Source organism: Pipra filicauda, unplaced genomic scaffold (genome assembly GCF_003945595.2).
Source record: "Pipra filicauda isolate LSUMZ 115617 unplaced genomic scaffold, ASM394559v2 scaffold264_size1072897_pilon, whole genome shotgun sequence".
Lineage (NCBI taxonomy): Eukaryota > Metazoa > Chordata > Aves > Passeriformes > Pipridae > Pipra > Pipra filicauda.
The window spans coordinates 830,247-855,681 of NW_024104381.1; the positions used below are offsets into that span (position 1 = coordinate 830,247).

General features: G+C 58.5%; 1 protein-coding gene across 1 annotated transcript; it reads right to left on the minus strand.

Moving 5' to 3' along the window:
• Window positions 1-2,685: 2,685 nt before the first annotated feature.
• On the minus strand, window positions 2,686-17,820 carry MDFI (MyoD family inhibitor). Its single transcript, XM_027746994.2, has 4 exons — window positions 17,751-17,820; window positions 7,612-7,794; window positions 4,258-4,509; window positions 2,686-3,865 (listed from the first exon to the last, which is right to left on the minus strand). Exons 1-4 carry the CDS (start codon window positions 17,818-17,820, stop codon window positions 3,609-3,611), a joined length of 762 nt encoding a protein of 253 aa, XP_027602795.2. The 3' UTR covers window positions 2,686-3,608.
• Window positions 17,821-25,435: the final 7,615 nt, after the last annotated feature.

The window sequence follows — 25,435 nt, forward strand, 5'->3', positions numbered from 1 at the left end:
AGGAGGAGGAGGAGGAGGAAATGGCTTTGTGGGCCTCCTTGCTGGAGCGCACCCCAGTCCGCCGTGTGAACCGGGAGGAAACAGGATGAAGAAAGTATTTGGAGTGGAAAATAAAAACCCTCTCTTGCTTTATTGATCGTGATTGAGGACAGAAATAGCCCAGGCTGCTGAAAGCCGTCCCCACTGAAGGAGCAGCCAAGTGTTGGACGTGGGGCTCATCCCGTGAGCACCATCCAGCTCCTGCAGCCCTGGGATGGGCCAGCCCTGAAACCCGAGGTTTCCTCACCTGCCTGCCACGGCTCCTGCAGACTTTCCAAGCCTTGAGTGGCACATCTTGCTCTGCACTGGCTGCAGCCCTGGCAGCCCATTAGCAATTAGACAATGAGCTCCCATCATGAACACCCCCAGTGTGCCATCCATAATGAATCACCAGCAGGGGAATATGGGAGAAGGAAACACTGCTGGCCAGCTGGGATCAGGCTCTGACCATCCTGGGGAGCAGCCTTGTGGCACTGGGGGGACCCCGCACCGAGTGCTTGAAACACAGCGAGGCTAATTTAGGTGACTGGATCTTTTAAGGAATTTTAGCCCATTTCACTGAATTGTTTCACCTAAGACAGCAAACATGGGGCCAGCCAGGCTGGGGAAGGCAGGCAGGGAACCCCAGGGTGCCCAGGAAAGCCCAGCCTGCAGGGCCAGCATGTGCATGGGCACAGTGGTCCAGCCTCAGCTCTGAGAGAACCGTAAAAACCAAGTGCTGGCAGGAGAGTAATTAGTTAAACCAGAGCACATCTGTTGTTAATTAATTCCCAGGCAGGAGAGTTTAACTCTTGCCTTCCCTGATGGTTTGCAACCTGGATGGCCAACGTCAGCTTGCATTAAAGGAGGGCTTCCACTTGACTTTTCAAGCCCTTTCAGGGACTTGAGTTGCTCTGGTCCATCATTCCCTGCTCTGATCCATCATTCCCACATCCCAGGACCATCCCTGTGATTTTCAGGAGCACCTGGGACACGAGCAGAGCAACCAGCACTGCTCAGGGCAGTGGATGTGCCTCAGGTTTGGGGTCAGGGCTGAAATAAATCTGTCTTTGCCCCTTCCAACACCCAGCCCCGAAGAGCTGATGGAGAAGGCGGGACCTCTCTCAGGGTGGGTTTGCAGAGCAGCACTGCAGCGCTGAGCAGAGTTTTTGGGTAGCCCTGCACTGCTTACTGCTCTTTTATTTGCATTTTTTCAGTGCAGCAGCTCTCACTGCAGTACATTCGTAGGCGTGAGCATCACATCCATCGAGCAGAACATCACATCCATCGAGCAGAACATCACATCCATCGAGCAGAACATCATCTCTGCGACGAGCCCAGCTCTGCCCCCCACCCCCTGCTCGGGACAGGGACCTGGACCCTTGGGAGCAGCATTAGAAGGGCTGGAGCAATGAAGGGGAGCGGGGGGGCAGCTGAGTGCTTGGAGTGTACAGGGTGTGTGAGACCCCCAACCCACGTGGGCCACCAGCAGGGCCAGCCCGCAGGGCCCTCCCACACGAGGGGAATCTGTTCCCCATTAAGCGACTCCGGCAGTGCCGTGGCTGCTGGGAGCAGCCCTGCCAGCCCCAACTTCCCTAATTAGCAGCACAAGTGAGGCCAGGCTGGGGAAGGCCAGCGCCTCCATCCCTCCTTGCCAAGGATGCAAACAGTTTGGAGCAGAGCCTCAGCCAGAGCCCGTGGAAAAGCTCCCACCGACCCTGCGAGTGCTGGATGGGGCCCCGATCCTGTCCACCCCAGGGTGGGCAGCCATGTGCATCCCATCCCCTGGCCCCTCACTCCTTTGGTGAGGGATAAAGCCTCAATCCAGCACGCCGAGCCCTCCCTGGGGTGTGTGGGGTGGAGGAAGGCTGCCTGCCCCAGCCTCTTCCCCTCTGTGCACTTGCACCCTGCCGGCTCCGACCGCCCTTTGCTCACCACTAAAAATAGGTTTCCCGGCTGAGCGGCAGCGCCGGAGGGCAGAGAGCCCAGATCCCAAACCAGCCCATGTCACCGTGACCAACTGACCCATTTGGCCCTGATTTTTAAGTATTTTTCCCTCCTCGTTCAACTTCAGCCCAGGCAGCAGCTGAGCTCCCCCAGGGGCAGCGAGACCCTGGTGGGGGGCTGTGGTCCCTGACCCACATGGCCTGGCACAGCATGGCTGATGGTCCCACACTGGGCTGGGACATGATGGGTGGCAGCAGGAGTGGCCAAAGCCACCCACATTCCAAGGGCTGCCAGCTCCCATAGCCTCATGCCAACCCTGGGCAGCCTCAGCCCTTCGACCGGGAATTCATGTGATTTATTGTCTCCTTTAGGGAATTTGTGCCCTGGGTCTAGTGAAGCAGCTCAGGAGCCTGAAAGGAGCAGGGAAGGAGCAGGGAATGACAGTGGGACAACAGGGCCAGGGTTTGTCCCAGGGGAGCTGGGGCGCTCCAGGACCTCAACCTGTTCCCTGGAGTGAAGGACAGAGAGTCCTCTCACATTTTCCCTTCTGGCACAAGGACCAAAGCAGGAGCACTCTGGGGCTGTCCTGACCTGTCCCATGTCCCCATGGCCCAAGGCTCCCCTGCAGCTGGGAATAGGATGGGGCACAGATACAGAGATGGGGGACACAGAGCTGTCCCCAGGGAGTGCCCTGCAGAGCATGTGGTGGGGCAACTGTCGGTCAGAAATGAAGACAGACCTTTATTTACAGTAACAAACAAAAAGGACAACAAAAATAAAATACCGTGACAGTTCCTTCCCTGTCTCCCCAGCCCTTCAATGGGGTATCTGCCACCCCCACCCAGCCAAGATCCCTCTCCCCAGGACGGTGGGATGGGGACAACAACTGGTGGGGGTCATTGGGCACCAACTGAGCCACCCTGCCCCACCAGCCCCAGGACACAGGGGGGTCAGGAACAGCTTGGCACAGCTCCAGGGTCTCCCCAGCCCCAGCTTCAATCCCACTGCAGGAAAAGCTTCTTCCCAGAAGGGGACGGGCTGCCTGTATTGCACTTGGCTGCCAGTCTCAGCACCAAGGGGGGTTGGCAGGAGGTGTCCCCAGCACGGGACCCCGTGCCTGGCTGGAGGCTCCAGCAGCGCTGGGGGTCCCGGTGGGGAGCAGGGCTCTGTGCAGCACCAGCCCTGGAGGTGTCCTGGGGGGAAGGGGTTGCTCTGTGCCACCCCCATGTCAGCCCCCTGTGCACCTGGAGCACTGTCCTGGGGCAGCCCCGGGCGGTGGCAGCAGGACAGGCTGTCCCCAAGGCCAGGACCTGGGGTGGCACCCGGGGGCTCTGCGGGACGGGCGCTCCTGCTCTCGGCTCAGGTGGCAGGAGGTGCTTCACGAACCGGCCCGTGTGGGGAGGAGGTAGAGCATGACAGGATGCCACCACCCCTGGAGTCCCCGTGGCCCTACGGATTCACCCTTCCCCAGGCAGGATCCGGGTCCGGCTCACCAGCTCCGGGGATGAGGTTTGCAGTGGGGGACGTGCTCTCCTCCTTCACCAGGCTCTGTCCTTCAGCGTTTCCCAGCGGCTCAGGGACCCTCACCCGCTGCGGGAGGGCCTGGGGGGGTCCCCCCGCAGGTCCCCCCGCCGAGCAGCCCCTCAGGAGGAGAAGCAGAGCCCGCAGCACTCCATGCAGATCTCCAGGCAGTCGGCGGACTCGCAGCAGGCGTCGATGATGCCGCAGTCCATGTCGCAGGGCAGGTCGCAGTCCGCGCACTCGCCCGAGTTGCAGCAGCAGCAGCAGATGCAGGAGTCCTCGGAGGTGCAGGAGCCGCAGGTGGCACAGTCCAGAACGATGTTGCAGAGGGTCAGGAACTCGCAGAAGAGGCAGGAGAGGATGCAGTGGACGCAGCAATCTGGGGAGGAACGGCCAGAGAGAGGATGAGGGGATGGGCGTGGATGGATGAGGCAGCACCCGGCATGGATGGATGCCCAGGGAGCACTGTGAGGGTGGGAATCCTCCCTCAGGAATTAAAGGAAGGGATGGGAAGTAGGTCTGAGGGCCAGGCACTGCCCCAGGGTCCTCCCTCAACACCTAGGGACATGCCCAGACCTCAAGAGAGACCAATTTTGGAGGACAGGAGATGGCCCCACTCAGCACCCACCCTACAGAGGGTGCCAGGAGGGGAGCTCGGCTGGTTCCCAGCTCCAGGGGTCCCGATGGGCTGAAAGGATGCTGCACGAGAGACCCCAAGGGAAGAAGGGCTGGAAAACGGCTGGAAGGGGACCCCCCGGGGAGAGCTGGTACCTTCTTGCGCCTCAATAGGGATGTGGGAAGAGGCCGACTTGGAGCTGCCCTTGCTCTTCTTGCTGCTCTGGCTGTTGATGGAGTGGTGCGGCTGCAGCTTTCGGTGAGGTTTCGTGCTGGGGAGGGGCCGGAAGAGCCCGTTCCCCGCGTCCCCGTTGGCACCGCCCGGGTCCGGCCCCCGCCCGGCGCCGTTCTGCAGGAGGTGGGTGCAGGGGCCGGGGGGCTGCAGGGCTGGTCTCACCTGGGGCTGGCCTGGGGGGCAGAGCAGCACGTTACCCCCCCGACCCCTCCTGTAGTGCTCCACCGAGGAGAAACACGGGCCTGGTCCCCTGTCACCACACAGGAGCCTGGTCCCCAGCGTGGCTGGGAAGTGATGCTAAAAGATGGATGGTCCAAGAGGATGGAGATGGAAAAGGAGATGGAGAAGAAGAGGTGGCTGCAGGGAAGGAGGCAGAGGCTCCAAAAGAGGAAGGGATGAAGAAAGAGCAAGAAGTAGAGATTTTTTTGTGAAGGACGTGCTGCAACTGCTGAAACTCAGCAGAGCACCCGGAGGAGGAGGAGGAGGAGGTCTCCCGGGATCCCAGCACTGCCGGCACAGGCAGGAGGGATGAAGCCACCGAGGCTGCCAGACAGAGCTCCTGGCTGTCCCCACCATCCTCGGCAGAGCCGGAGGAGATGAAGCACCACTGGAGAGCTGGAGTGCTCATCTCTCCGGGGCTGCGGGAACTGGCTGCTTCATTAAAGGTCTCCCCAACCTCTGGCTGAACTTCTCTGCAGGAGGAGGAAAATAACTCTCTGCTCTGTCTGTGCCTCCCTCCAGCCTCGCACGCTGCAGCCGTGAGCGGCCACAGCCCCATGTCCTGCTGGGACACTGCCAGAGCCAGTGCCCTGTGTCCTGCCAGAGCCAGTGCTCAGCCCTTCACTCCTGCCCAGTGCTGTTTCCTTGTCCCCACAAATCCATGGGAGAGGACTGGGAACCAGCACAAGGGAGGAGGTTCCAGCATCCATCACCCCCCACAGCAATGCCAATGGAAGCCACAAATAAAATCCTGTGTGATGGTGCTTTGGCCAAACTTTGCTTTTGCTCCCTTGTGGCAGTAAACAAGGGATGATTCAGGCAAGAGGCTCGAGGGCAAAGGCACCTCTGGCACTGGGGAACAGGAGCTGCTTTTTGTGCAGGGCACAGGGGGAGGCAGGGGTGGGGTGGGCACAGACGGGCCCTGTCCTGCACCCACGAAAATAAAACAGTTGGTGGAGGTGAAAAACACAAGTGGATGGTCCTGGAGCCTGGCTCTGCCAGGCTGAGCTGGACTTGGGCTGCAGAGGGAGGTTTAACCGGGGGCTTGGTCTTTGACACACGCTGGGAAGGGAACTTAAAATAACCAGGGTGAGCGGGAAGAGTGGGTTGGAAGCAGGAGAGATGGAAGAAGAGGAGACTGGAGACATGGCAAACAGGTCTTGGATAAAATGGGAATTGTGTCCCCTCCCTAAAAAACCTCACATGGTGTTGACTTCCCATTCACCCTTCTCCAGTGCCCTCACCTGCCTGTGCCCTGGTGCTTGCACCGAGCTGGCACCAAGTGGCACCAAGGATGAACCACAGTGCCTGGGCCTGCCCAGAGCTGTGACGGGCCAGCAGGGATCCGGGCAGGGGCTGAGCCTGCAGGGACCCAGCAGCAGCAGCAGCAGCAGCAGCAGCCCAGCAGTGTCCAACAGCAGCTGGGTTCTCTGGGATTGCAGCAGGATGCAATGCGCTCGCCTTGGCGCTCCCCATTTCACTGCATTCCTCAGATTAAACTGTTTGTAAATCAAAATCACGCTCTGGCTCTGGAGAGTGGCAGCCAAAGGCAGCCAGGAATCCCCCCCCCTCTAAGTTAGGGAAAATAGCTTCCATTTTTTAGGAGAACCTTCAACTCACAGGAGCCCAAAGCTCTTCTAAAAGAGACACTTTGAACCTGAGCTCAGCAGTGTGGTGCTCCCCAGCAACATGGGTGTCAGGGCAGGAGTGGGGGGGACCAGCCCACCTGACAGCCCCCACTGCAGCCACTCACCAGCACCACGGTGGGAAATCAGGATTCTGGGCGGAACAACCTGCCTGTGGATCTTCAACGACCAAAACCCTCCTGGGTGCTCGCTTGGGGTTTCCCACCCAGGTGGTGCCTGCCAGCCCCGGGGCCCAGGGGGGTGCCCTGGAGGGGGGGGCTGGGGAGGGGGCTGTGCAGGCCCGCGGGGTGCAGCGGCTGTGGAGTGACTCAGACGTGCAGAATGTCTGTGGGCAGCCGGCCCAGCTCCCAGATGCTTCGCAAGGGCTCAAACTCTGCTGGAGGAAACGTGCGCTCTCCTCGCTCCACGTAGCCCTCGGGAGCGCCCGGATTCCGCCGTCCCCTCCCCTTCCCACCCCGCCTGCCCGCTCTTTGCGGTGTGCAACCTCCTTCCCACCCTCCCTCGTCCCGTTGGGAAGCATCCGTCCACTTTACACCCCCTGGAAGGGAAAGCTGCGCTCTCGCATCCAACAGAAGGGGACTGGCTGTGCCTACGGGGCAGCCCGGGAGCGAAACCCTCGGATCCAGGCTGGGGGCCAGGGAAAGGATGGACAGCGGGACTCCAGGAGCGCCTGGCCCGTGGTCTTCCACATCTGCCAGCTCTGCCTTCCCACCCCTGCAACGGCAAATGGATCGAGGGCCCCCAGCCCTGCCCCTTCCCCAGCGCGGTGCTTCTCATGGGGAGCGGACCGGCAGGGCTGCGGCAGCAGATTTGGGGAGGTGCTGCCTGGCCTCACATCCGCCTCCGGCAAAACCAGCTCCTCCGAGCAGCCAGCCCGGCTCGCCCGGGATTTGCACCAGCCTCACCCTTGCCCTGGACTCGCCAAGGCAAGAGCTGTCCCAGGGGGAGGCATCTCCCTTTGCTCCAGCAAAGTGGCCGCTGTGCTCCCGTCCCGCGGCAGCGCCCACGGAGCTGTTCTGCCGGGGGTCTCCTCTGTGGCTTTGGGGGATGTTCCATAGAGCAGCCAGCTCCTTCCCTGGGGGGCTGATCCCTCTTCCCACTATGGCATCCCAGGGGACCCCAACACCAGCGAGAGCTCCTCCAGCTGCCCACCCTCCTGCCCCTCTGCCTCCAGCCGGGCCCACAGGCAGGAGAGCCGGAGCCATCCCAGATGCCGCCCTTCACTTTCCCCACTCCAGCTGACTCACGCTCAGCTTAAGCCTTTTGCTTTGATGTGGGGAGGAACAAAGCGAGGAGGAGATGGATTCCCACCTCTGCCCTCCTTTTTAACGAGCCCTGCTCCTGATGAGGCAGCAGCCCAAGGCACTGGCACCTGGAGGTGGCCGGAGCTGCCACGAGGGAAACACTCACATGTCACAGCTTTGGGAGCGCCTGCAAGCTCGGCCCGGGGGCTCTTTGTCAGGACTTTTGGGGACTCCTCATCTTCCAGGGGTTTCTCCTTCCTCTGCACCGTGGGGCAGGTGGGTGTCCGGGGCTCTGCCGACGGCGCCGCTGGAATCGGCCTTGGCGAAGGGCGTGAGGGCTCCCCGGCCTCTGCAAGAGAAACGGGGCTAGAGCTGAGCCCCCTGGGGTCACCCAAACCACAGAGACCCACAGCACATCCCCACACTCTGCAATCAGCACCGGGCAGGGCGTCTGGGCTCTGACTCCCAAGCCAAATCCAGCTGCCCCCGTTGCACACAGTGGGGGGGGAAGAGCTGGAGCACCACAAGGGATTTTGGGCTGCTCGGGATGGCCGTGGAGGCTGCACCACTCTGCAGCTGCTCACCTCGTGCAGCGCCAGCAGCTCAGCAGCACCATCCCAAAAACTCTCCTGAGGTCCCACATTCCTTCTCCAAAAAGCCAAGGGATCTGGTTACACTCAGCGGTTCAAGCTGGATTTTTCATCCCCCTTCCCATGAAAGGGCCACTGTCTTCCCTGTGGGAGCTGGCTGCCACCTCCCCTCATCTTCCTGCACTCTGGGACAGGGGCAGCCACTGCAGGACCCCTTGATGGGGCAAGTACAACCCGAAAGGAGACGAGTTATTCCCCATGGGATCAATTCTGATGCCACACACCTCCTTGCAGAAACCCACAACCCCCTTCAGCAGAGCCAGTGCTGTAGGTTGGGAGCTTTCTGCCCCTCATGGGGGGTTTCCACGGGGAATGTGGGATGTCCAGGGGAACTGTGGGGTGTCCAGGGGGGCTCAGTGCAATGCTGCAGTCCCCCACCCACCCTCCTTGCTGCCCCATCCCTGTCCCCATCCCCTGGAATAGCAACCTCTTGCACAACAGGGGCTGGACCACACTTTATATAAAACTAAATTATAGCCTGGGTGAAGGGAGGGAGAGCAGAGACCCATAATTTCCTCGGCTATAACAAGAGGTCCCACACACAGGCAGGCAGGGGCGGGGGGGGCAGGGGGAGAGAGACCTGGGACACTTCATTATCCTCCATCTGACGTGGGTCCTACATGCCTGAGCCAGGGAGGAAGGTGGGCAGAGCTTACAAGGGGAATCAGGAGTATAACGAGGGAGGGAGAGGCTTCCTCTGCACCCCGGGGTCAGCAGGAGCTGCAGAGGGGCTGCAGCCAGTCTGGACCGATGCTCCACCACACCCCACACACCCCAGTTTCCCCACAGGACCACCCTCTCTGCCCTCCCCAGGGTGCTGATCCAGCCTGGGGTGCACAGCTCCTGTGACAGGGGGTTTGCTGGGAAGGAAAGCTCATCCCAGCAGAGCCCTGCTCGCAGCTCTCACAGGTGGGGTGATTTTGGGGCTCAGCCGAGGGAAATCCAGCGGCTCCACCTGAATTTCACACGGCAGTGTTGGCTGGAGAGTGTGAGCACATGAGTCCCAGACAGGAGAAAAGTCCTTCCCATGCCTCTGGGAAGCCTGGGGCAAAACAGAGAGGTGAAGAGAGCTGCCATCTACCCACAGTGTATGGGTGAGGTGTGGGGATGAATAATTCCCACAGGCTGCTGCATCCACGGCCTCTGCCATGTCCCGACCTGGACCAGCCTGAGTCAGACGTGATCTAATACCTGTTAGAGCCAGACATGGATCCCTGATGGCTGAGGAGCTCTGGATGAAGCCCTGAGCCAGAGGTGCCCAGCACAGAGCATGGAGGTGATGCTCCCCCGAGGTCCCTGGGAAGGGATCTGAGCTACTCTGGGTTCTGCTGTGAGAAGTCCAGGGCTTAAAAATCCACAGCCCAGATTCTGGGGCTGCCCAGGGCAGCCCCATCACCACCAGATCCCCTTCCCTGCAGGTCAGTGATTTTACACTAGGAAAAAGAGCTGGAAAATCAGGTGCTATGGCGGGACAGGGGCTGGCACAGGGAGAGCTCCAGCTGATCCCTGCCCCTCTCATGGCCACCCTGTGCTGCTTCCATCACATCCCTTGCTCTCTCTGTGCCTTTTCAAGGGGGATGAGGACAAGGACAGCCTGTTGAGACCCTGAGCTCTGAGGGAAAGCCCAGCACTGGCTGTCTGGATCCGTGTGGATGCCCAGTGTGCTGCTCCGGGATGGAGACAGGGCTCGTTTCTGCCGTGTCCACCTCACACATGTAATTACCCTGCACAAGGTCTCACACACAACCACAGAGATGCAGGGGGGGAGGTGGCAATTAAATTAACTCCCACGGGAACAAGGTGGCCAGGAGAGAGACAAAAATAGACAGGAAAGAAATTTGGGGAAGCTGGTCCTTCCCTGCCTTGCACAGCCTCACATCCCTGCTGCTGCAGGGCCATGGGGAGACCAAGTCTGCCTTTTGCACCCAAGAGGAGGCATCACCTCTGCTGACACAGGGAGAGATGGACAGACAGACCCCCAGCACTGGCACAGGCTCATCCCACAGCTCCTGGCTCCCTCTCCTCCTTTAAATCCCCCCCAGCCCCTTTCCAGGTGTGCCCTGCCAAGACAAGGCCCCCCTGGGGTCCCCTCTCCCAGTTTCCAACAGGGCAGGGTCTGGCTCCTTCCCTCCCCTGCTGCCACCAGAACAAGACCAGGCTTGACCTGAATCCCTCAGGTTTGAAACCAACCACAAGCCCAGGCAAAGCCCTAAGGAGAGATGGCCCTCAGGATGGGCCATCCATCCCTTTCCTCAGCTGCACCCCCAAGGCAGCTGCACCCCCAGACCCTTCCTGGGTGGGATAAATGCCCACCACAGATGAGGGTCTGGGTCTCCACTCCCCCATTCTGCACCACCTCTTGTACAACACGAGGGAGACGTGAGGGTGACGTGGCACAGGGAGGGCGACTCCGGTGTCTTGTTCATGGGAACAGAGGTAATAAGGCATTTAAAAATAATAAGCCCAGCTTCAATAAATCACAGCACTGCCCTAAGGTACAAAAGATTAGGGAAGCGATAGACATGGCACTACTTTCTTTTGCCTCCTGGTTGCCAAGCCCAGGACACACACATGGATCTGGTTTTCTGACTGTTCTCCCCATTTCCAAAGTCCAAATCCAGCTGTCATGAAAGGCCCAAGACATCAGTCAGCTCCAAAGTCCATCAAGAGGGTGAGAAAAGAGGAGGGAGGAGGGAAAGATGTAAAGCTGGAGGGTTTCATTGCTGCAATATTCCTGCAAAGTCCAAACATCCCTCTGGGAGTGATGGCTGCAGGAAGGACCCTCTCCACATGACCAGTGTCTGCAGGAGCTTCTGGGGCCACCCCCATGGTCCTGACCAGGGGAAAAAGCACTTTGTGCTTTGGGTGGGAAGCACACTGAGGTCCTGATGAGCTTGCAGGACTGAGGTAACCATTCCCAAAGAGCTGGACAAACAAAAGGCAACTGCATCGTGTCAGCAGCTGGTGGGAGCTGGGATGGGGCAGAGCATAAACAGGAGCCACACCACAGGCAGCACAGCCACAGCATCCTACAGCTCCCAGAGACCTCTGGATTCTCTTCCCCCAGCTGGTTGTGGTGCCCAGACCCCCAACTGGGAAGGCTCAGAGGACATGGGAAGATGCAAGGCCAGAGCCATGGTTTTTGGTCAAACCCCCCCAGGTTGTCCCACGGCTCCTGCTCAGTGTTCCTGAGCTGTAGCTGATGATCTGCCCAGCTCCTGGGGTCTCCTTTATCTCCCCTCTTCCTCCCAGCTGCCTTTGCCTCAAAGGGAAGAAATCTGGTGGCAGGAGATGGAGGGACACATTCCCAGCATGGCACTTTCCCCATCCCCGCTGCCCAAGGCCAGAGAGACACAGCACGGGAGGGAAAATGCCTCCGACACACGGAGCTGAAAACAGGCTGGGGAGAGCGGAAGCAAATCCCACCTCTTTGGCAAGGCAGATGTTTGCCTTAGGTGGTGTCAACCAGAAGGGAGGGAGAAGGGTCCCAGCACATCTGGATCCACGGCTGAGCTCTTGAGGAGCATCCAAGCCTGATGCCATGGGATGCGACTCCCGCCCAGGAGAGCCTCCCGTCCCCCCCTGCTCTCTCCCTTCAATCCCTTGGGAATGGCTGGACAGGGACCAGGTAATGTTGGACGGAGACACAAACAGAGACGGTCTGGGGAGGCGTTTGCCATGAACAACATGCAGCAGTATTTGGTTTGGGAGCTCTCTAATCTCTTTTATGCAGATAAAATGAGCGTGCAATCTCTCTTGGTTTTCCGTACGTGCCGCCTGGCCCAATCAGGTGCCTGTCTGACCTATGCCAGGGGTATTTTAGAGCCTGATTAAGTGGTTTCAAGTGCAGAAGAGACAGCACTGAAGCAAATCCTTCCAATCCCACGAGCCAGGATGGAGGAGAGGAAAGCAAAATTCTGGTTTGAAAGTTTGCTCAACTGGGAAAAATCCAAATGGCTTATTTACATTCAGTCTGAAATTAATGCACCGAAGCATTCTCAGATTCTAGGATACTCAGGGAAAGGAAAAGGGGGGTGGGAGGGGAAGGGGGAGAGATGCCCAGAGCACCGGAGCACAGCTGGGACAGACCCAGCACATCTTTGCTTCCCTCCCTTTGCCCCAGTGTCTCTCTGCTCACCTGGGCAGTGCTTTGGATAAACAGTTCAGTTCTGGGACAATGAGGAATTCGGTAAAAAAAAAAAAAGTGGTTTCTATGAAAAGTTACTTCCTAAATGCAAAAAAGCAAAACAAAGCAAAAGAACCCACAAACCCCCAAATAGCTCAGTAGCCTGGGAGTTGTTGTTATTTGTTATTTATAGCCCTTGGGTGGGTAGGAAGGGAGGAATTTTGGGCCAGACAGGTCAGGACCAGTGTCCATCCAGTCCATCCGTGTTCGGAGTTTGACCTCAGTGACAAAACCCCAACTCCAGGTTTGGGGCACAGACCCTGTGCCAAGGTGTCCCTACAAATTCCATCACCCAAAGGTCCTTGTTGATCCAACCAGCTCCTGCCAAGGAGGCAACAACCAAATTCATGGAAGAATTGCTCCCACTCAAGAGCTGGGTGGTGAGGGTGACCCTCGAGAAGGGATTTCAGGGAAGATAAAAAGTAAAATCACTGCAAGAAGCACTTCAGTCACCGCAGCACTGGGGAGGAACTACAACTTATGCAGTAAGAATAGATTTAACATATATATTTTATACATATTAGGGCAGCATTTGGAACTGGAGCTGCAAGGGAAGAAGGAATCTCTAAGCCTGAACTGGAGGCCAGGACAACACAACTTCCCAGGACACCAACCGGACCAGCAGGACCAGGTTTCTTTCTTGTTTTCCTCTCCCAGCATCAGGCCTGGGCTCTGCCTCATCCAAAGAGCAACACAAAACCTCACAGACTCACCGTGGGGCCAAGGAGTGGTGGGAAACGATGGGAAAACAAAAGCACGGAGACCCAGCCTGGGACTGAGACAACTTGCACTGGGTGTGAGGAGCTCTGTGCCAGCTCGGGGCTCCCTGGGGCAGGACAACCCCTCAAAGGATGGAACAACCCTATGCCACAGGAGCCTGGCATGGGGGAAGGATGCAGGAGGAAATCCTGCGACATCCTGGGTGTCCTTAAGGAAAAGCAATTATCCCTGAAGCCTGGAAAGCGGCTAAGGAGATGCCTATCACATCCAAGGAGATTCTGGGAATTACAGAGCAAGGAGCTGTGCTGGGGAAAATTATGGAGAGAGTAATTAAGGACCAAGCCAGTCCAGTAATTGTGTAACCTTCTGGGGTTAAACCAGCACAGGTCCTGCCAGGGAAAATTTGTGTCTTTCCCCCTGCTAAGAGTCCTCAAAGGAAGTTAATTGAGGAGCGGATCAACGGGAGCTGGTGGACACTGTTATTAATGAGGATAATAATTTGCACTTCTGCAGCCCCTTTCATCCCTGGCTTTAACCCAGGGCCCATCACATGTTACCTGAGCTCCAGGTATTTTCCAGGGGCTCAGCTGCAGCTCTGAGTGGAAACAACCTCGGCACAGCTCAGACTGGTGGGGAAACTGAGGCACACAAATGGGATTTGCCCAAAGAAATGTCCCCTGGAGATGGAGCCTGGCACCAAAAGCAGCCCAACCAGGTGAGCCCTGTCCTGCCCTGGGGGAAGGAGCCAGAGCTGGAGCTCCTGTGCACCCACCCCAGCAAAGGATGGGACTGGGGTGAAAACACTTCCCAGAGCTCCTGCCCACTTCCCAGTCTGCAAATCCAACAAGGCAGCTCAAGATCAGAGATGGGTGAAGACTGGAATTTTTGGGAAAAAAAATCCCAATTACCCCATCACTGCACCAACATAAAAGCTCATTTCCATTGGTACAACCTGGCACCCTGAGGGGGGAGAAATGGGAAGGGGCTGCCAGACCGGGAGGGACCGATGGGGCTCATCCCGGGGGCTGCTGTGCCCATCCCACAGGAGGCTGTGCTGGGCAAGGCAGAGCTCTGGGGAAGGTCACCAGAACTCCAGAAAACACCCCGAGGAGAGCCTGGGTTTCTGCAGCTCCCAGGCTTGAGCAGGAGCTTTCCAAGGAAATTCAATAAGGAGCTGGAGTGGGAGCAGGACGCTGGGGCGGCACAGCCCGAAGGCCCTGCTTTGTTTTGCACGAACCCAGAGACACTGAAAAAAGCCAGGAATCTGCCTTTTTCTGTTTGGCATTTGGGGCTTTTTTTGTTGTTGTTTTGTTTTGTTTTGTTTTTTTTTTGCAAAGTATTGCTGTTGTTCAAAGGAAAAACACAAACGAAGCGTTTTCACAAGCTGACAAGAATCTTTGAAAGAAAAGCAGAAACTGACCCTTTCACGCAAGAAGTTTTTATCTGGGGTTAAAAAAAAATAATTTCGTCTCTTTTAGGGCTTTTGGGGGGGGGGGATTTTTTGCACTTTGAAGGTGCCTGTGTACAACTCTGCGACCCTGCATTTAAATCAGTGTTAAGACAAGCAAAGACCCTTTTCTTTTGACCATGGAGGGGGGGCCCTATGTTCCTACCCCTGTCCCAGTGCAGGACAGTCCCAGAAATGGGTACCTGCCTGGCAGTGGCACCAGCTCCTGCCCAGCACCCCCTGCTCGGGACTCAGCCCCCTGAGGGGGTGACAGACCCTCGTGCAGGCACCCACAGCCTGGTATTTTGGGTCTGAATGCTGCATTATTAGGGCTGAGCACACAACAGCTTTTGGCCTGCTGTTACACCTCGGGGCAAAATCCTTGGGAACAGGCAGAAAGAATTAAAGGGAAAAAAGTGCGTGTGAGTGTCCCATCCCCAGCTGGCTCCGAGCAAAGACACAGGGAGCTGCCAGGGGCCAAGCTGGGACACAGGCACGGAGAGGGGGCATAGAGGGGGACATGGAGGGGCTGGGGTGGTGGTCTCATGCAGCAGATGTCCTGCTGGGAAGGGAAGGAAGGGAGGGGGGAATGAGCAGAGTCAAACCCAAGGGATAGGTTTTGCTTTTGGAAGTGGATTTGCCTTGACTGTCTACATGGGTTTGCTCCCCATGAGGAAAGACCCTCTCCTGCTGTCCCTCCTCTTCCTCCCCATGAAGGAAGGATAATCTCAGCCAAAAATCTTTATGTTTTCCTCCTGTTTTCTGCTGATTCCTCTGAAAAGTAATTACCCCCCATCCCCTCCAGGCAGACAGTCGCCTCTTCTCTCCTGGTTGCAAACTACCTGTGGCTATTTCGAGGCTTTGGTTTGCCATGTCCCTGTCCCTTCTGGGTGGGAGGAGACTGGGATGGCACCCAGCCCATCTCCAGAGATGCCAAGGAACAAACTTCGGGAAATAAGCTTCTGCTCAGGCTGGGAAAGAGCACCAAGCACAGCAAAACCAACCCGACCTGCCCATCATGTGCTAACCTGGGCCAAACCGCCCTGGCACCTCAGTTTCCCTGTTTATTCCAGAGCCTTGATGTTTCCAAATGAGCTGGTCTAGTTTGCAAAACTTCAGAAGGGGAATGGAGAGAAAATTCCCAGGCTCGGTGGTGCGTGACAGAGCCTCTGGCCGCTGCCCAAGGGATCAGGGCTCTGCACCCGACCGTCACGGGGCCCAACAGCACGGACAGCGGAGAGTCAGCCCCCCAAAAACAGAGGGGGACAAAGACAGGAGTGGTGTGAGCAAGGATTTGAGAGAGGCCACCACAGAGCTGCCCTCTGAGGCAGGACAGGATATTCTCTCGGGATGAAATTTAGCCCCTGGAGCTTGGTCAGATGGAAATTGAGGGTGTCCTGGAGACCCCCTTGTGCTCCCAACACTCCAAAGCGGGGTCTAAAGGAGACAAAGTTGGTCCAGCTCTGCCTGAGTTCATACATCAGGTCCACACTCCCCTCCAGAGGAGCTGGGGAAGGGGAGGGTGGGCTAAGGGCTGCTCTGGGATGGAAGTGCTATACCTCCAACATGGAATTGGGCGCTCGTGGATGCCCCCAGGCACCTTGGCTGGGTCCTACCACTCCTGCTCAGGACAACAGTACAACTGTACAACCACACTCTACCTACACACCACTCCTGTGCAGCCACAGGGAACATAGAAAAGCTCCAACAACATTTTAACAGATTTTTAAACTACTTTTTAAAATACCCCCCAACTGATGGCACAGCAGCCGTGCACAGCACTCCTCCTGACCTGGGCTGGAAGCAAGTTCCCGTGCAAAAGCTTTTTGCACAGGGTCTGTGCACTAACAGTTCACCACTTCCCACCTGGAAAGGAAAGGGAATGGAAGGAAATCCAGGGAAATCAGTCCCACAGAGCCCCTGCAGCTGCCTGGGCCCCGGGACGCGGCTGCAGCTCGGAGCAGCACAAGAGCCCAGCCGGGAAGCGGAGCCTGCGGCATCCAGCTGGAAGAGCAGGGGGGAAGAGAACAAGAGGATGTATTCTCCAAAACTTGGGCCCAGCCGTGCTCCGGGCCAAAGCCAACACGGGACTGGTCCAGCTGTGCTGGATCCTGCCCCTCTCCGTGCCCGGTGCTCCCGCGGCCCCTCAGCCCGGCGGCCCCTCCGGAGCACGCGGGAGCTGCTCCTGCTGCGGGTTTGGCCCCTTTTGTGTCTGGCCTGACAGACACACCACAGCGTGTCCCACCATCACCAACAGCCTCCTGCCTTTTCTCTCTCTCATTGGGACTTTTAATGCCGTTTCTGCACGTGAGCCTTGGCAGGGACTGAGCACCGACCCGGGCAGAGCCTGGAGGGGCTCCGGGGGGCTCAGCTGTGCCCCGTGGAAAATGCGGGGATTCCCCAAACTTTTCCATCCACTTCTCCATGGCCTGATCCTGCCCCCCTGCATCCCATGGCTGCAGAGCAGCCCCTCCACCCATCCCTCGGGGGGGGGGTTTGACTCGCTCCGTGTGCTTGGCCCCGCTACAGAAACTGCTGGAGAATCTGTGCTGCAAAGTCCCCGCGGGGTCGCGGCAGCTGCTGCACTCGCACAAACACGGACATGAACACACTGTCAGGGGCACCAACACACCCTCAGCTCCACGCAGCCGTGCACACTCACACTCACACACATACACTCAACTGTATGTTCTCCCTCTACAAAATGTGCTTACATGCACCCCTCCAGTCACGCACCCCCTGCTCCCCCCCACAGCCCCCCAGCCACGCACACACATCCTCCCCTCTTCTGTGCACACACACCGTCTCCAGCAATGCACCCCCCCACGGGGCACCCCATGCCGGGCACCCACACGCCCAAACCTTGCACACCCCCGATCCGTGCACACCTCTCCACGTATCTATCCCTCAGCCACACACCCCTGGCGCTGTGCAGACCCACCCGCAGCCGTTGAACCCACAGCCCCCCACCCGTGAACCCACAGCCCCCCACCCGTGCCCCCCAGCCCTGTACACACACACACACACACATATGTATTTATACATCCCCTTGTCGTGTACCCCCGGAGCTCTGCACGCACCCCCCACCCGCGCACACACCTCCACTCCCCGGGAACTCACACCCCCCCTCCCGTGAACCCACAGCCCCCCACCCGTGCACACACACACACAGAGCCCCTCTCCCCGCAGCCGCGCCCCCTCAACTCCCCCCCCGTGCCCCCCAAGGCTCCCACCCGTGTCCCCCCAGCCGCGCACCCCCTCTCTCCCCTCCGCTCCCTCCCCCCGGGCAGGACCCCCCGTACCTGGCGGCGGGACCGGCTCTGCGCGGGGCGGCTCCGGGGGGCTCGGCCGGGGGTTGCCGGGCTGGGACATCGGGGCGGGCGGTGCGAGCTCGGTGTGGGCTCAGAGCGGGCTCAGTGCGGGCTCAGTTCGGGCTCGGAGCGGGCTCAGTGCGGGGCGGCCCCGCGCCCGTCCCGCCGCGCTCACCTGGGGCCCCGCGGGGCGCCGCGCCCGCCCCCGCGCCCGCCCCGCATCCCCCGGCCCCGCCGCCCCGGCGATGGGCCGGCCGGGGCGCGGGGCTGCCTCTGGGCAGGGCTTCTGCCTTTTTGGTTTTTTTTTCTTTTCCAGTTCCTTAAAAAAAAGCCCCAAATTAAACAAAAACAACAACAAAAAAGCTGGGAGCGCAAACACGCGGCCGCCCGCGCCCGCAGCGCTCCGGGAGCTTCTGCTGGAGGCTGGAGCGGAGCCGGGAGGGGAGAGGCGCGGGGCAGGCAGAGGTGGTGGCTCCCGGGGCCAGCCTTGGATTTGGGATTTCACAGCTGCGGGGGGAGTAATGGGGCTTAGCTGTGCTCGGGCCCCTCGGGTGGGCGTTGGGACCCTTTGGGGGGTGCTCAGGTCCCTCGGGTGGGTTCTCCAGCCTGTCCGCCTTCCCCCAGGCAGGAAAGCAAAGAGGGAGCTTCTGTGCCTGACTCCATGGCCTGTCCAGGAAACGCCTCTGCCTCCCCCACCCCTCCCTGCCTCAGTTTCCCCAACAGGAAAATGGGGTTCGGCTCCTGGGGGCGATGCCTGGAGCTGCTGGGGCCGGAGGTGACGGTGTCGCTGCCCCGAGACCAGCGTGACACCCAGGTTCAAGCAGCAGCAGCACATCCCGAGAGGGCCAACCCAGAGTTCAGTGTTTGCTCCAGCACCGTGTCCCTGCAGGGCCCCACGAGAATTCGTCCCCGTGCTGAGCGTCATGTAGGACCCGGCGGGACATTTGCAAGGTTGTTTTTTCACCCCACTGCTGTGTTTTCCTGTGTTTAAAAGCCCAGACTCGCAAAGCACAACAGAGAGAGGCTGGATGGCCGTGGGCTGCGCTGGAGCCTGGAGTGTGATCCTGGAGCTGGACCAGCCGGCAGCACTGGGGGCTGCCCCCCTGCCCTCCCTGCCCTGCCAGCCCTGCCCTTGGCCACCCCTTCCCAGACACGCTGGAGTCTGGGCAGTAACTGGATTTTGCAATCCAGAGCTTCGGCTCCGGGTTCCCAGAGCAGGGCTGAACCCAGGGGACAGCCCTGGTGACTCCTCACATCCCACTGCCCTCCTGCCTGGCGATGCCACAACCCTGCTGCCATCGGGGCTGTCACCAACGCTCTGGGGCAGCATTTGGTGGGGTGAGGGATAAGGGAGACGTCACCACTGCGGTCACATGGAAAGGAAATGGGTCGGGAAGTGGGAATGAGGCAGCCTGGGGCACGAAGCGGGACTGGAGGGATCTGACTGCTCAGGATCTTTCCGAGAGCTCCATCCTGAAGGCAGAGAGCCTTCTCTGTGCATGATTGTCACTGAGGGTGAAGCAACGAGTGACACTGTGACTCCCAGTCCCTGGGAAAACCACCCTGGTGGCACAGGGAGCCAGGGCTGGGTCACTCCCCTCACCTGACACCGCTCTCAGCAGGACCCTGCCAGCTTTCCATGGCATTCATTGCCGAGCTGGCCGTGCTGGCGATGGCAAGCAGGGCCGTGGGGTGTGTCGGCATCGCCGGCTGCTGAGGCAGTGGCTGAGTCACGCCGGGATCACGCCGGGATCACACCAGCCCCATGTGCTGCCGTCGCACATTCCTCCCTGTTTACCTGCCCAGACACCCCCGGCCCGGCCCTGCCGGGGCAGAGCCGCCCTCGCTCCCCAGGGCAGCCCCGAGGGACGGCCCCACCGGACAGAGGGGCTGATGTGAGAAGGGCCCGGGAGCCCCGGGGCTGCCTGGAGCTGGGGGGAGGCAGAGGGTGGCTGCCCGAGCAGGGGGTGCTCTGCCTGGGGAAGGACAGAACTGGGAATGCAGATGCCACGTGCTCAGCTCGGGCCATGAGGATGCACGGCTGGGTGGGGATTAGCAACTCTCCTCCTCTGCACTGGCAGCTCCACCTGACAACCCAGAAAATAATTAAGGAGTAGCTGGGAAGCTGAGTCACAACTTTGGTGGTCCAGGATCAACCTCCTGTGCAGGCCTGGCTTTGGGGGGGAACAGGGCTCCCCAGGCTGGCAGACCCTGGCACAGTGGGAGCTGTGCCACTCAAGAAAGTTCTTCACAAGGTTTTTGGGGCCACAGAGCAGCAGGACTTTACCCACAGCAACACAGGGGCCACGGTGCTGCCTTCCCCGTGGGCCATCCTACTGAGCCTCCTGTACCCAAGTGGGGACACCCCAGTGCCAGTGGTGTAGCACCGCTCCCCTCCCAGTGACAGGGATCACAGGGAAGCCAAGAGCAGGATCCAACCTTGTAAAACTAGTCTGCACCCTCCTTTCACTCACCACTGGCACGGCATAATGATGCCAACAGCTTTCTGCTGCCATAATCCTAAGCAGTGTTTTCCACAAAAAACCAAAATTCTTTTCCCCCAAAGTATTGTGCCCTCTAAAGACAACTCCCCCTGAGCAGCTTGAGCAGGGGGCTGGGGGTGGGTGGGAGAGGGGCTGGGGGCACCCTGCAGTGTCCAATTTAATCCCACAGTGATTACACCCAGACTAATCCTGGGCTACACCCAGGACGGCTGTGCTCCGAGGAACGCTGTGGGAGCTGGCTGGATTTTGGAAAACAAGGCCATTTCTGTAGGTGTGTGACTGCACTGACCCACATTCACAAACTCTGGCTTCCAACTCCGCTCCCGGCTCCGCCGCCGCCAAAGTAAATCCACCCGAGCCCTCCCAGCTCCCGGCTGTGCCTCGGGGGGAGCAGGGGCTGCACCCCTTGCCCTGGCTCTGCACCCCATTGCCCTGCCTCTGCACCCCCTCACCCACAGGTCTGACCCCATCACCCCGGCTCTGGGGGTCCCCCAGCACCCCATAGCTCCCCGTCCCCCAGACTGGGGGCGGCGGCGATTTTAAACCTCCTCGACCTTCCCGTCTCCGGCGAGGATTTAGCACTAAAGCCTCGACTTTCCAGTTCAAAAGAGGGTTTTGCAACATTCCCGGCATCTATCCCTCGGCGAAACCTTTGAAAGTAAAATAAATAAATAAGAGAAAAGGCGTATGATCCGAAAACAAGGAACGAAACACCCCTGGAGCCGCAGCGTGCGGTCGAGCCGCCGCGGCCGGGGCCGGGACCCGGCACAGAGCTGGGCTGTGCAGCCCCAGCCGTGTTTGCCTGGGGTCTGAGCCATCTCCCCCTGATCTGCGGAGCAGAGTTACCCGTCCCTGTGCACACACAGAGTCTCTAAACAAAATAACCCTCTCAAGCCCTTCGGTGGGGGGAGGAGGCTCTGCCTGCCTCGCTGGGTTCGCAGTGAATGACCCCACTGTTTTACATTTGCTGCTGAAAGATTTTGATGAGTCACGAGCTATTTCTGTAAATAATTAAAAAAAAGAAAAAAGAAAAAAGAAAAAGAAGGAAATGGACATTTAATAAAAACAAAAAACAACCAACAAAAAGAGGGCCCCATGGACATTCATCTTTGGAAGATGGAAAAATTAAAGACTTCCCCCATCCCCTCTGTGCCACGCTCCACCTCAGAGGGCTGTGGGCAGGTGATGGTGTTGGGGGCAGAGGCACAGGGGCATCATGGTGTGCACGCTGGGGCAGCCCCACCACTGCCACTCGCCCTGGGGACCACTGAGGACCACAGCTTGGGGGTCTCAGTGATCTCCAGTGGTGTGAGGTGACAGGGCCCCGTCCCAGCCAGGGACTGAGCATCCCTGTGGCCTCTGCAGGGAGGGGCTGAGGTGGGAAGAGGCACGTTGAGGAGGGTAGTGTGCACCCAGGGATGGGGAGGTGCCCCTCAGGTGCCTTGCGGCTCACACTGAGCACGTTCCTGGGCAGGGTCAGCAAAGCCCCCCCATTTGGAGCCTCTCCCGGGTTCCCAACACCCCCAGAGCCCCACAGGCAGCGGGTCCTGCTGTGGGCAGGGCGTGGTGTGCTCACACCCACCAACAAGGTCCCCTTTGTCCTCCCTCCCACCCGGACCTGCAGGCCGGGGGCTGATGGCCCAGGTTTCTGCACAGTCGGGCAGGAGCCGAGGCTTTTGGAGAGGCTGGGGCGGCAAAAGCGGGTGCTACACCCATCCAGTGCCTGCTCCCCCCCTTTCTGCTCTTTTCCTTCCCACTTACTAAAGCCACAATTATTCTTCCCAACACTTTGTGAGCCCCCGGTGCAGGGCATTCACAGCAAGCCTGCTGGTAGCCCAGGGGTGGGTGGCCATCGTGTTTGGGGACCCTTTCTCAGCCCCAGTCCTGGGGTGATACAGCCACATGGACCAGCAACCCCCAAGACACCATCAACTCAGGGAAGGGCCAGACCTCAGAGCAAGAACCCTTTGGCCATTTCCCTCCTGGCTCCAATATTCCAATTTCTTAATGCTCATTTAAAAAAAAAAACCAACAAACAAACAAGCAACCCGAAGCTCTCGCTCCTTTTTTTGGCTCTTTGGAGCTCTTTGGAAGCTGTGCTGGCTCTGTGCATTCAAGGCAGTGACTCCCCCCTAGTCCTGCTGGAGGGGTGTGTGAAAATCCCATGGATCTGGAGCGCTGGAGAGAAGGGTGGTATCCATCTGGGTGCAGCTCTGGGGCACCAGGAGGGAAGAGGAGGAGAGACGTGGGTGCTTCCTGCCAGCGTTTTCTGGGTGCATGGACTTGCTCTGCACCAGGAGCTGAGGGGAGGGGCTGACTGGTCCCAGTCTCTCCCCCCCATCCACATACTGGTTTAGCAATCAACCCTGGAAAGCTTTTCATGTCAAAAAAAAAAAAAAAAAAAAGGAAAAAAGTTTCTAGTTTAAAAGTTAAAAGCTGCAAGTGTTAAATCGATCAGAGCCAGATGCTCCCCCCAGAGATGCTCCCCTGCCCTCCCCAGGGAGCTGCGGAGCCGGCAGAGGAGGGGGATACTGGGGGGGGACAGTGACATCAGCCCCCCTAACGCTGGGGCACCCATGGGTGCTGGCTCAGCTCCCTGGGTGGGTGGTGAGGGGCTGCAGAGGCACGTTCAGCACACCCCAGGAAGCCACGGGCGAGCTGGACACAGCTCAGAGCCCTGGAAAAGGGCCACTGGAAAAAAGATTAAGTGAGTTTGGCCGGGAGGGAGCGGCGGAGGGAAAGGGGATGTAACAGTCTGTTAACATTGGCAGGGGCTGCACACAGATGGGAGCAGCCATTTCGGGGGGCCGGGAGGAGGCTGGAGTCTGGAACCTCATTCCCATCCCCTCGCTGCTGAAGAGCCTACAGGGATCTGCAGGGAGAACTTCTTCAGGGAAAGGGTTGCCAGGCATTGGAAGGGGATGCCCAGGGAGGTGGTGGAGTCCCCATCCCCGGAGGTGCTCAAGGAATGACTGGATGTGGCGCTCTGTCTGTTGACAAGGTGGTGATCAGTCACAGGTTGGACTCGATGATCTCGGAGGGCTTTTCCAACCTCAATGATTCTGTAAAAACGCACATTTTTTTTAAACCAACAACCCTAAGAAGGCAGCCAGTACAGCGGCACGATAGGTAATTTATTTTATTGCATTTTATAATGCCATTGTCCATACAGATTACATGCAGCTAGACCTACTGTACAAGGGTTTACCGTCTGCCAACGCAGACACACGGAGCTCAGAGTACAAATACACAGCGAGGCTATTTCCTTTATACAGCACGAGGACGGCAGGGAGGGGAGGGGTCGCTCTTTACACATCCGCCCTCCCCTCCACCCTCCGGCCCCCTCGGACCTCGTCCCACCTCCCCAGCATCACCTTCCCACCCAGCCCAAAAGAGGATGGGAACAAAAGGGGAAAAACAGGAAAAGGTTGTGGCAGGGCTGGCGCTTCCCGGAGCAGCCGGGGGTGGGATGTGCCCGAGCCATGGGCTCCCCCGGGGCCACGGCGGGCACCTCCGGGGGTGCAGAGCCCCCCAGCCCCTGGCTCTGGCCTGTCCCGACCTTCCCCAACACTTCCAGGACAAAAACCTAGACCCAGGGAGGACCTCCGGGGCGTGAGGCTGGCCAGGGGTGTAAACAAAGCAAAGAAACCCTTTGGTTTGATGCAGGTTCAGCTGCTGCTCTCCCTTCCCCCCCCCCCGGCCTCCCCAGCAGCCCCCAGTGCTGCCAGCACCCCCTCCCTCGGAGCGCTGGTTTCTGACCCCCTCCCCTGGGTACCTGTTTGAGCTATTTGGGGGAAGACATCACTGAGGGGGAAAAAAAAAGAAAAACACATGGAAAAAGTAGTAATTCCTTCAGTGGGAGATACCAGAAAAATGCCTCTACGTACAGAGAGGTGCCCACAGCTTCCCCTCGTAGAAGCGCCCTGGGTTGGGCAAAAACAGGAAATAAAACACAAAAATACAGAAAAGCCCAAAAAGAACCATTTGTTTTGGTAGGTTTAAACCCAGAATATATATATCTCAATATATACAGACATACAATTCTGCCACACGTTGTGTTTGGTCCTTGATCCTCCCTCCCCCCCGGCCTCCGGCGTGTGTTTGAGGTAAGACACGCAGAATTCAGTAAAATTCAAACCAGCAAAAAATAAACCAGAGGGGTGAGAGGGGTGGGGGCAGTGAGGGTGGGGGGACACACACAGTACCTGGTTCAGGTGGGACCCTGCAGAGGCAGCTGGGCTGGGCAGGGGGTAAGAGAAGGAATTAAATTTACCCCTGAGTATCAAACCGGGCACGTTTCCTGTGAAATCACCCACCAGGATTCCCGGGGAAGAGGCATCACCTGGAGCCACAGGACTTTCCAAACCTGTGCATGTGTTTAAAGAAAAAAACTCCTTTATATTTATATATTTATTTATATATATATATAATATATAGAGAGAGTGCTCTTGGGAGCCGGGATGGCAGCTGAAAACCTCTGGGAATACTCAGCACAGAGGGGAAGGTGCCAGGTTTTCCTCACGGGGTCTGGGGGTGATGATGGCACACGGGGGATTTTGGCTGAATCCACGGGGATCTGGAGGCCCTGGGAGGCATTTCAGGGGTGTCTGTACCTCTGGAAAAGCTTAAAAAAAAAAAAAAAAAGTCATACCCCGAGGAAGAAGCCCTGGAGGGCTCGGCAATGCCGGGGCCACCTTGGATTTGTGCAGAATCCAGGGGGCAAAGCTGCCAAAAAATTAAAGAGCGGGAGGAAGGTGAGGGAAAAGGACCAGGAAGGGCAAAAAAAGGGGAGCAGCTACTGAAACCTCCTCCAAACAGTGAGGGGGTCTAACACTGGGTGCTGGCACTGCCCCAAGAGGCACAATGACCCCTGCCAGGGAGGTGCCAACCCAAAATCCCAAAAACCTGGATGGAGGCAGGTGATTCCCCACAGAGGGTGAACTGTGGCCGAGCAGCAGTGAGGGGCTCAGGGGCTGCACCCCAAGGTCCAGCCTGTCCATCCCTCCCCTTCGTACGAGTAAAGCAGCAATGGGTCCCCCCAGCAACGTCCCCCCGTGCCAGCTGTAAACTTGGTACTACAATAACTTAAAATGAAAAGAACTGGGAAAAAAAAAAAAGGAAAAAAAAAGGAAAAAAAAAAAGGAAAAAGAGAAAAAAGGGGGAAAAAAAGAA

Bases quoted from the DNA above. Each gene is read 5' to 3' on its own strand.
- MDFI (XM_027746994.2), bottom strand. From the start codon at position 17,820: ATGTCCCAGCCCGGCAACCCCCGGCCGAGCCCCCCGGAGCCGCCCCGC. The intron at 7,795-17,750 runs GTACGGGGGGTC...TTTCTCTTGCAG, and splicing joins AGAGCCGGTCCCGCCGCCAG to AGGCCGGGGAGCCCTCACGC. The intron at 4,510-7,611 runs GTGAGTGTTTCC...TCTGCCCCCCAG, and splicing joins CGCTCCCAAAGCTGTGACAT to GCCAGCCCCAGGTGAGACCA.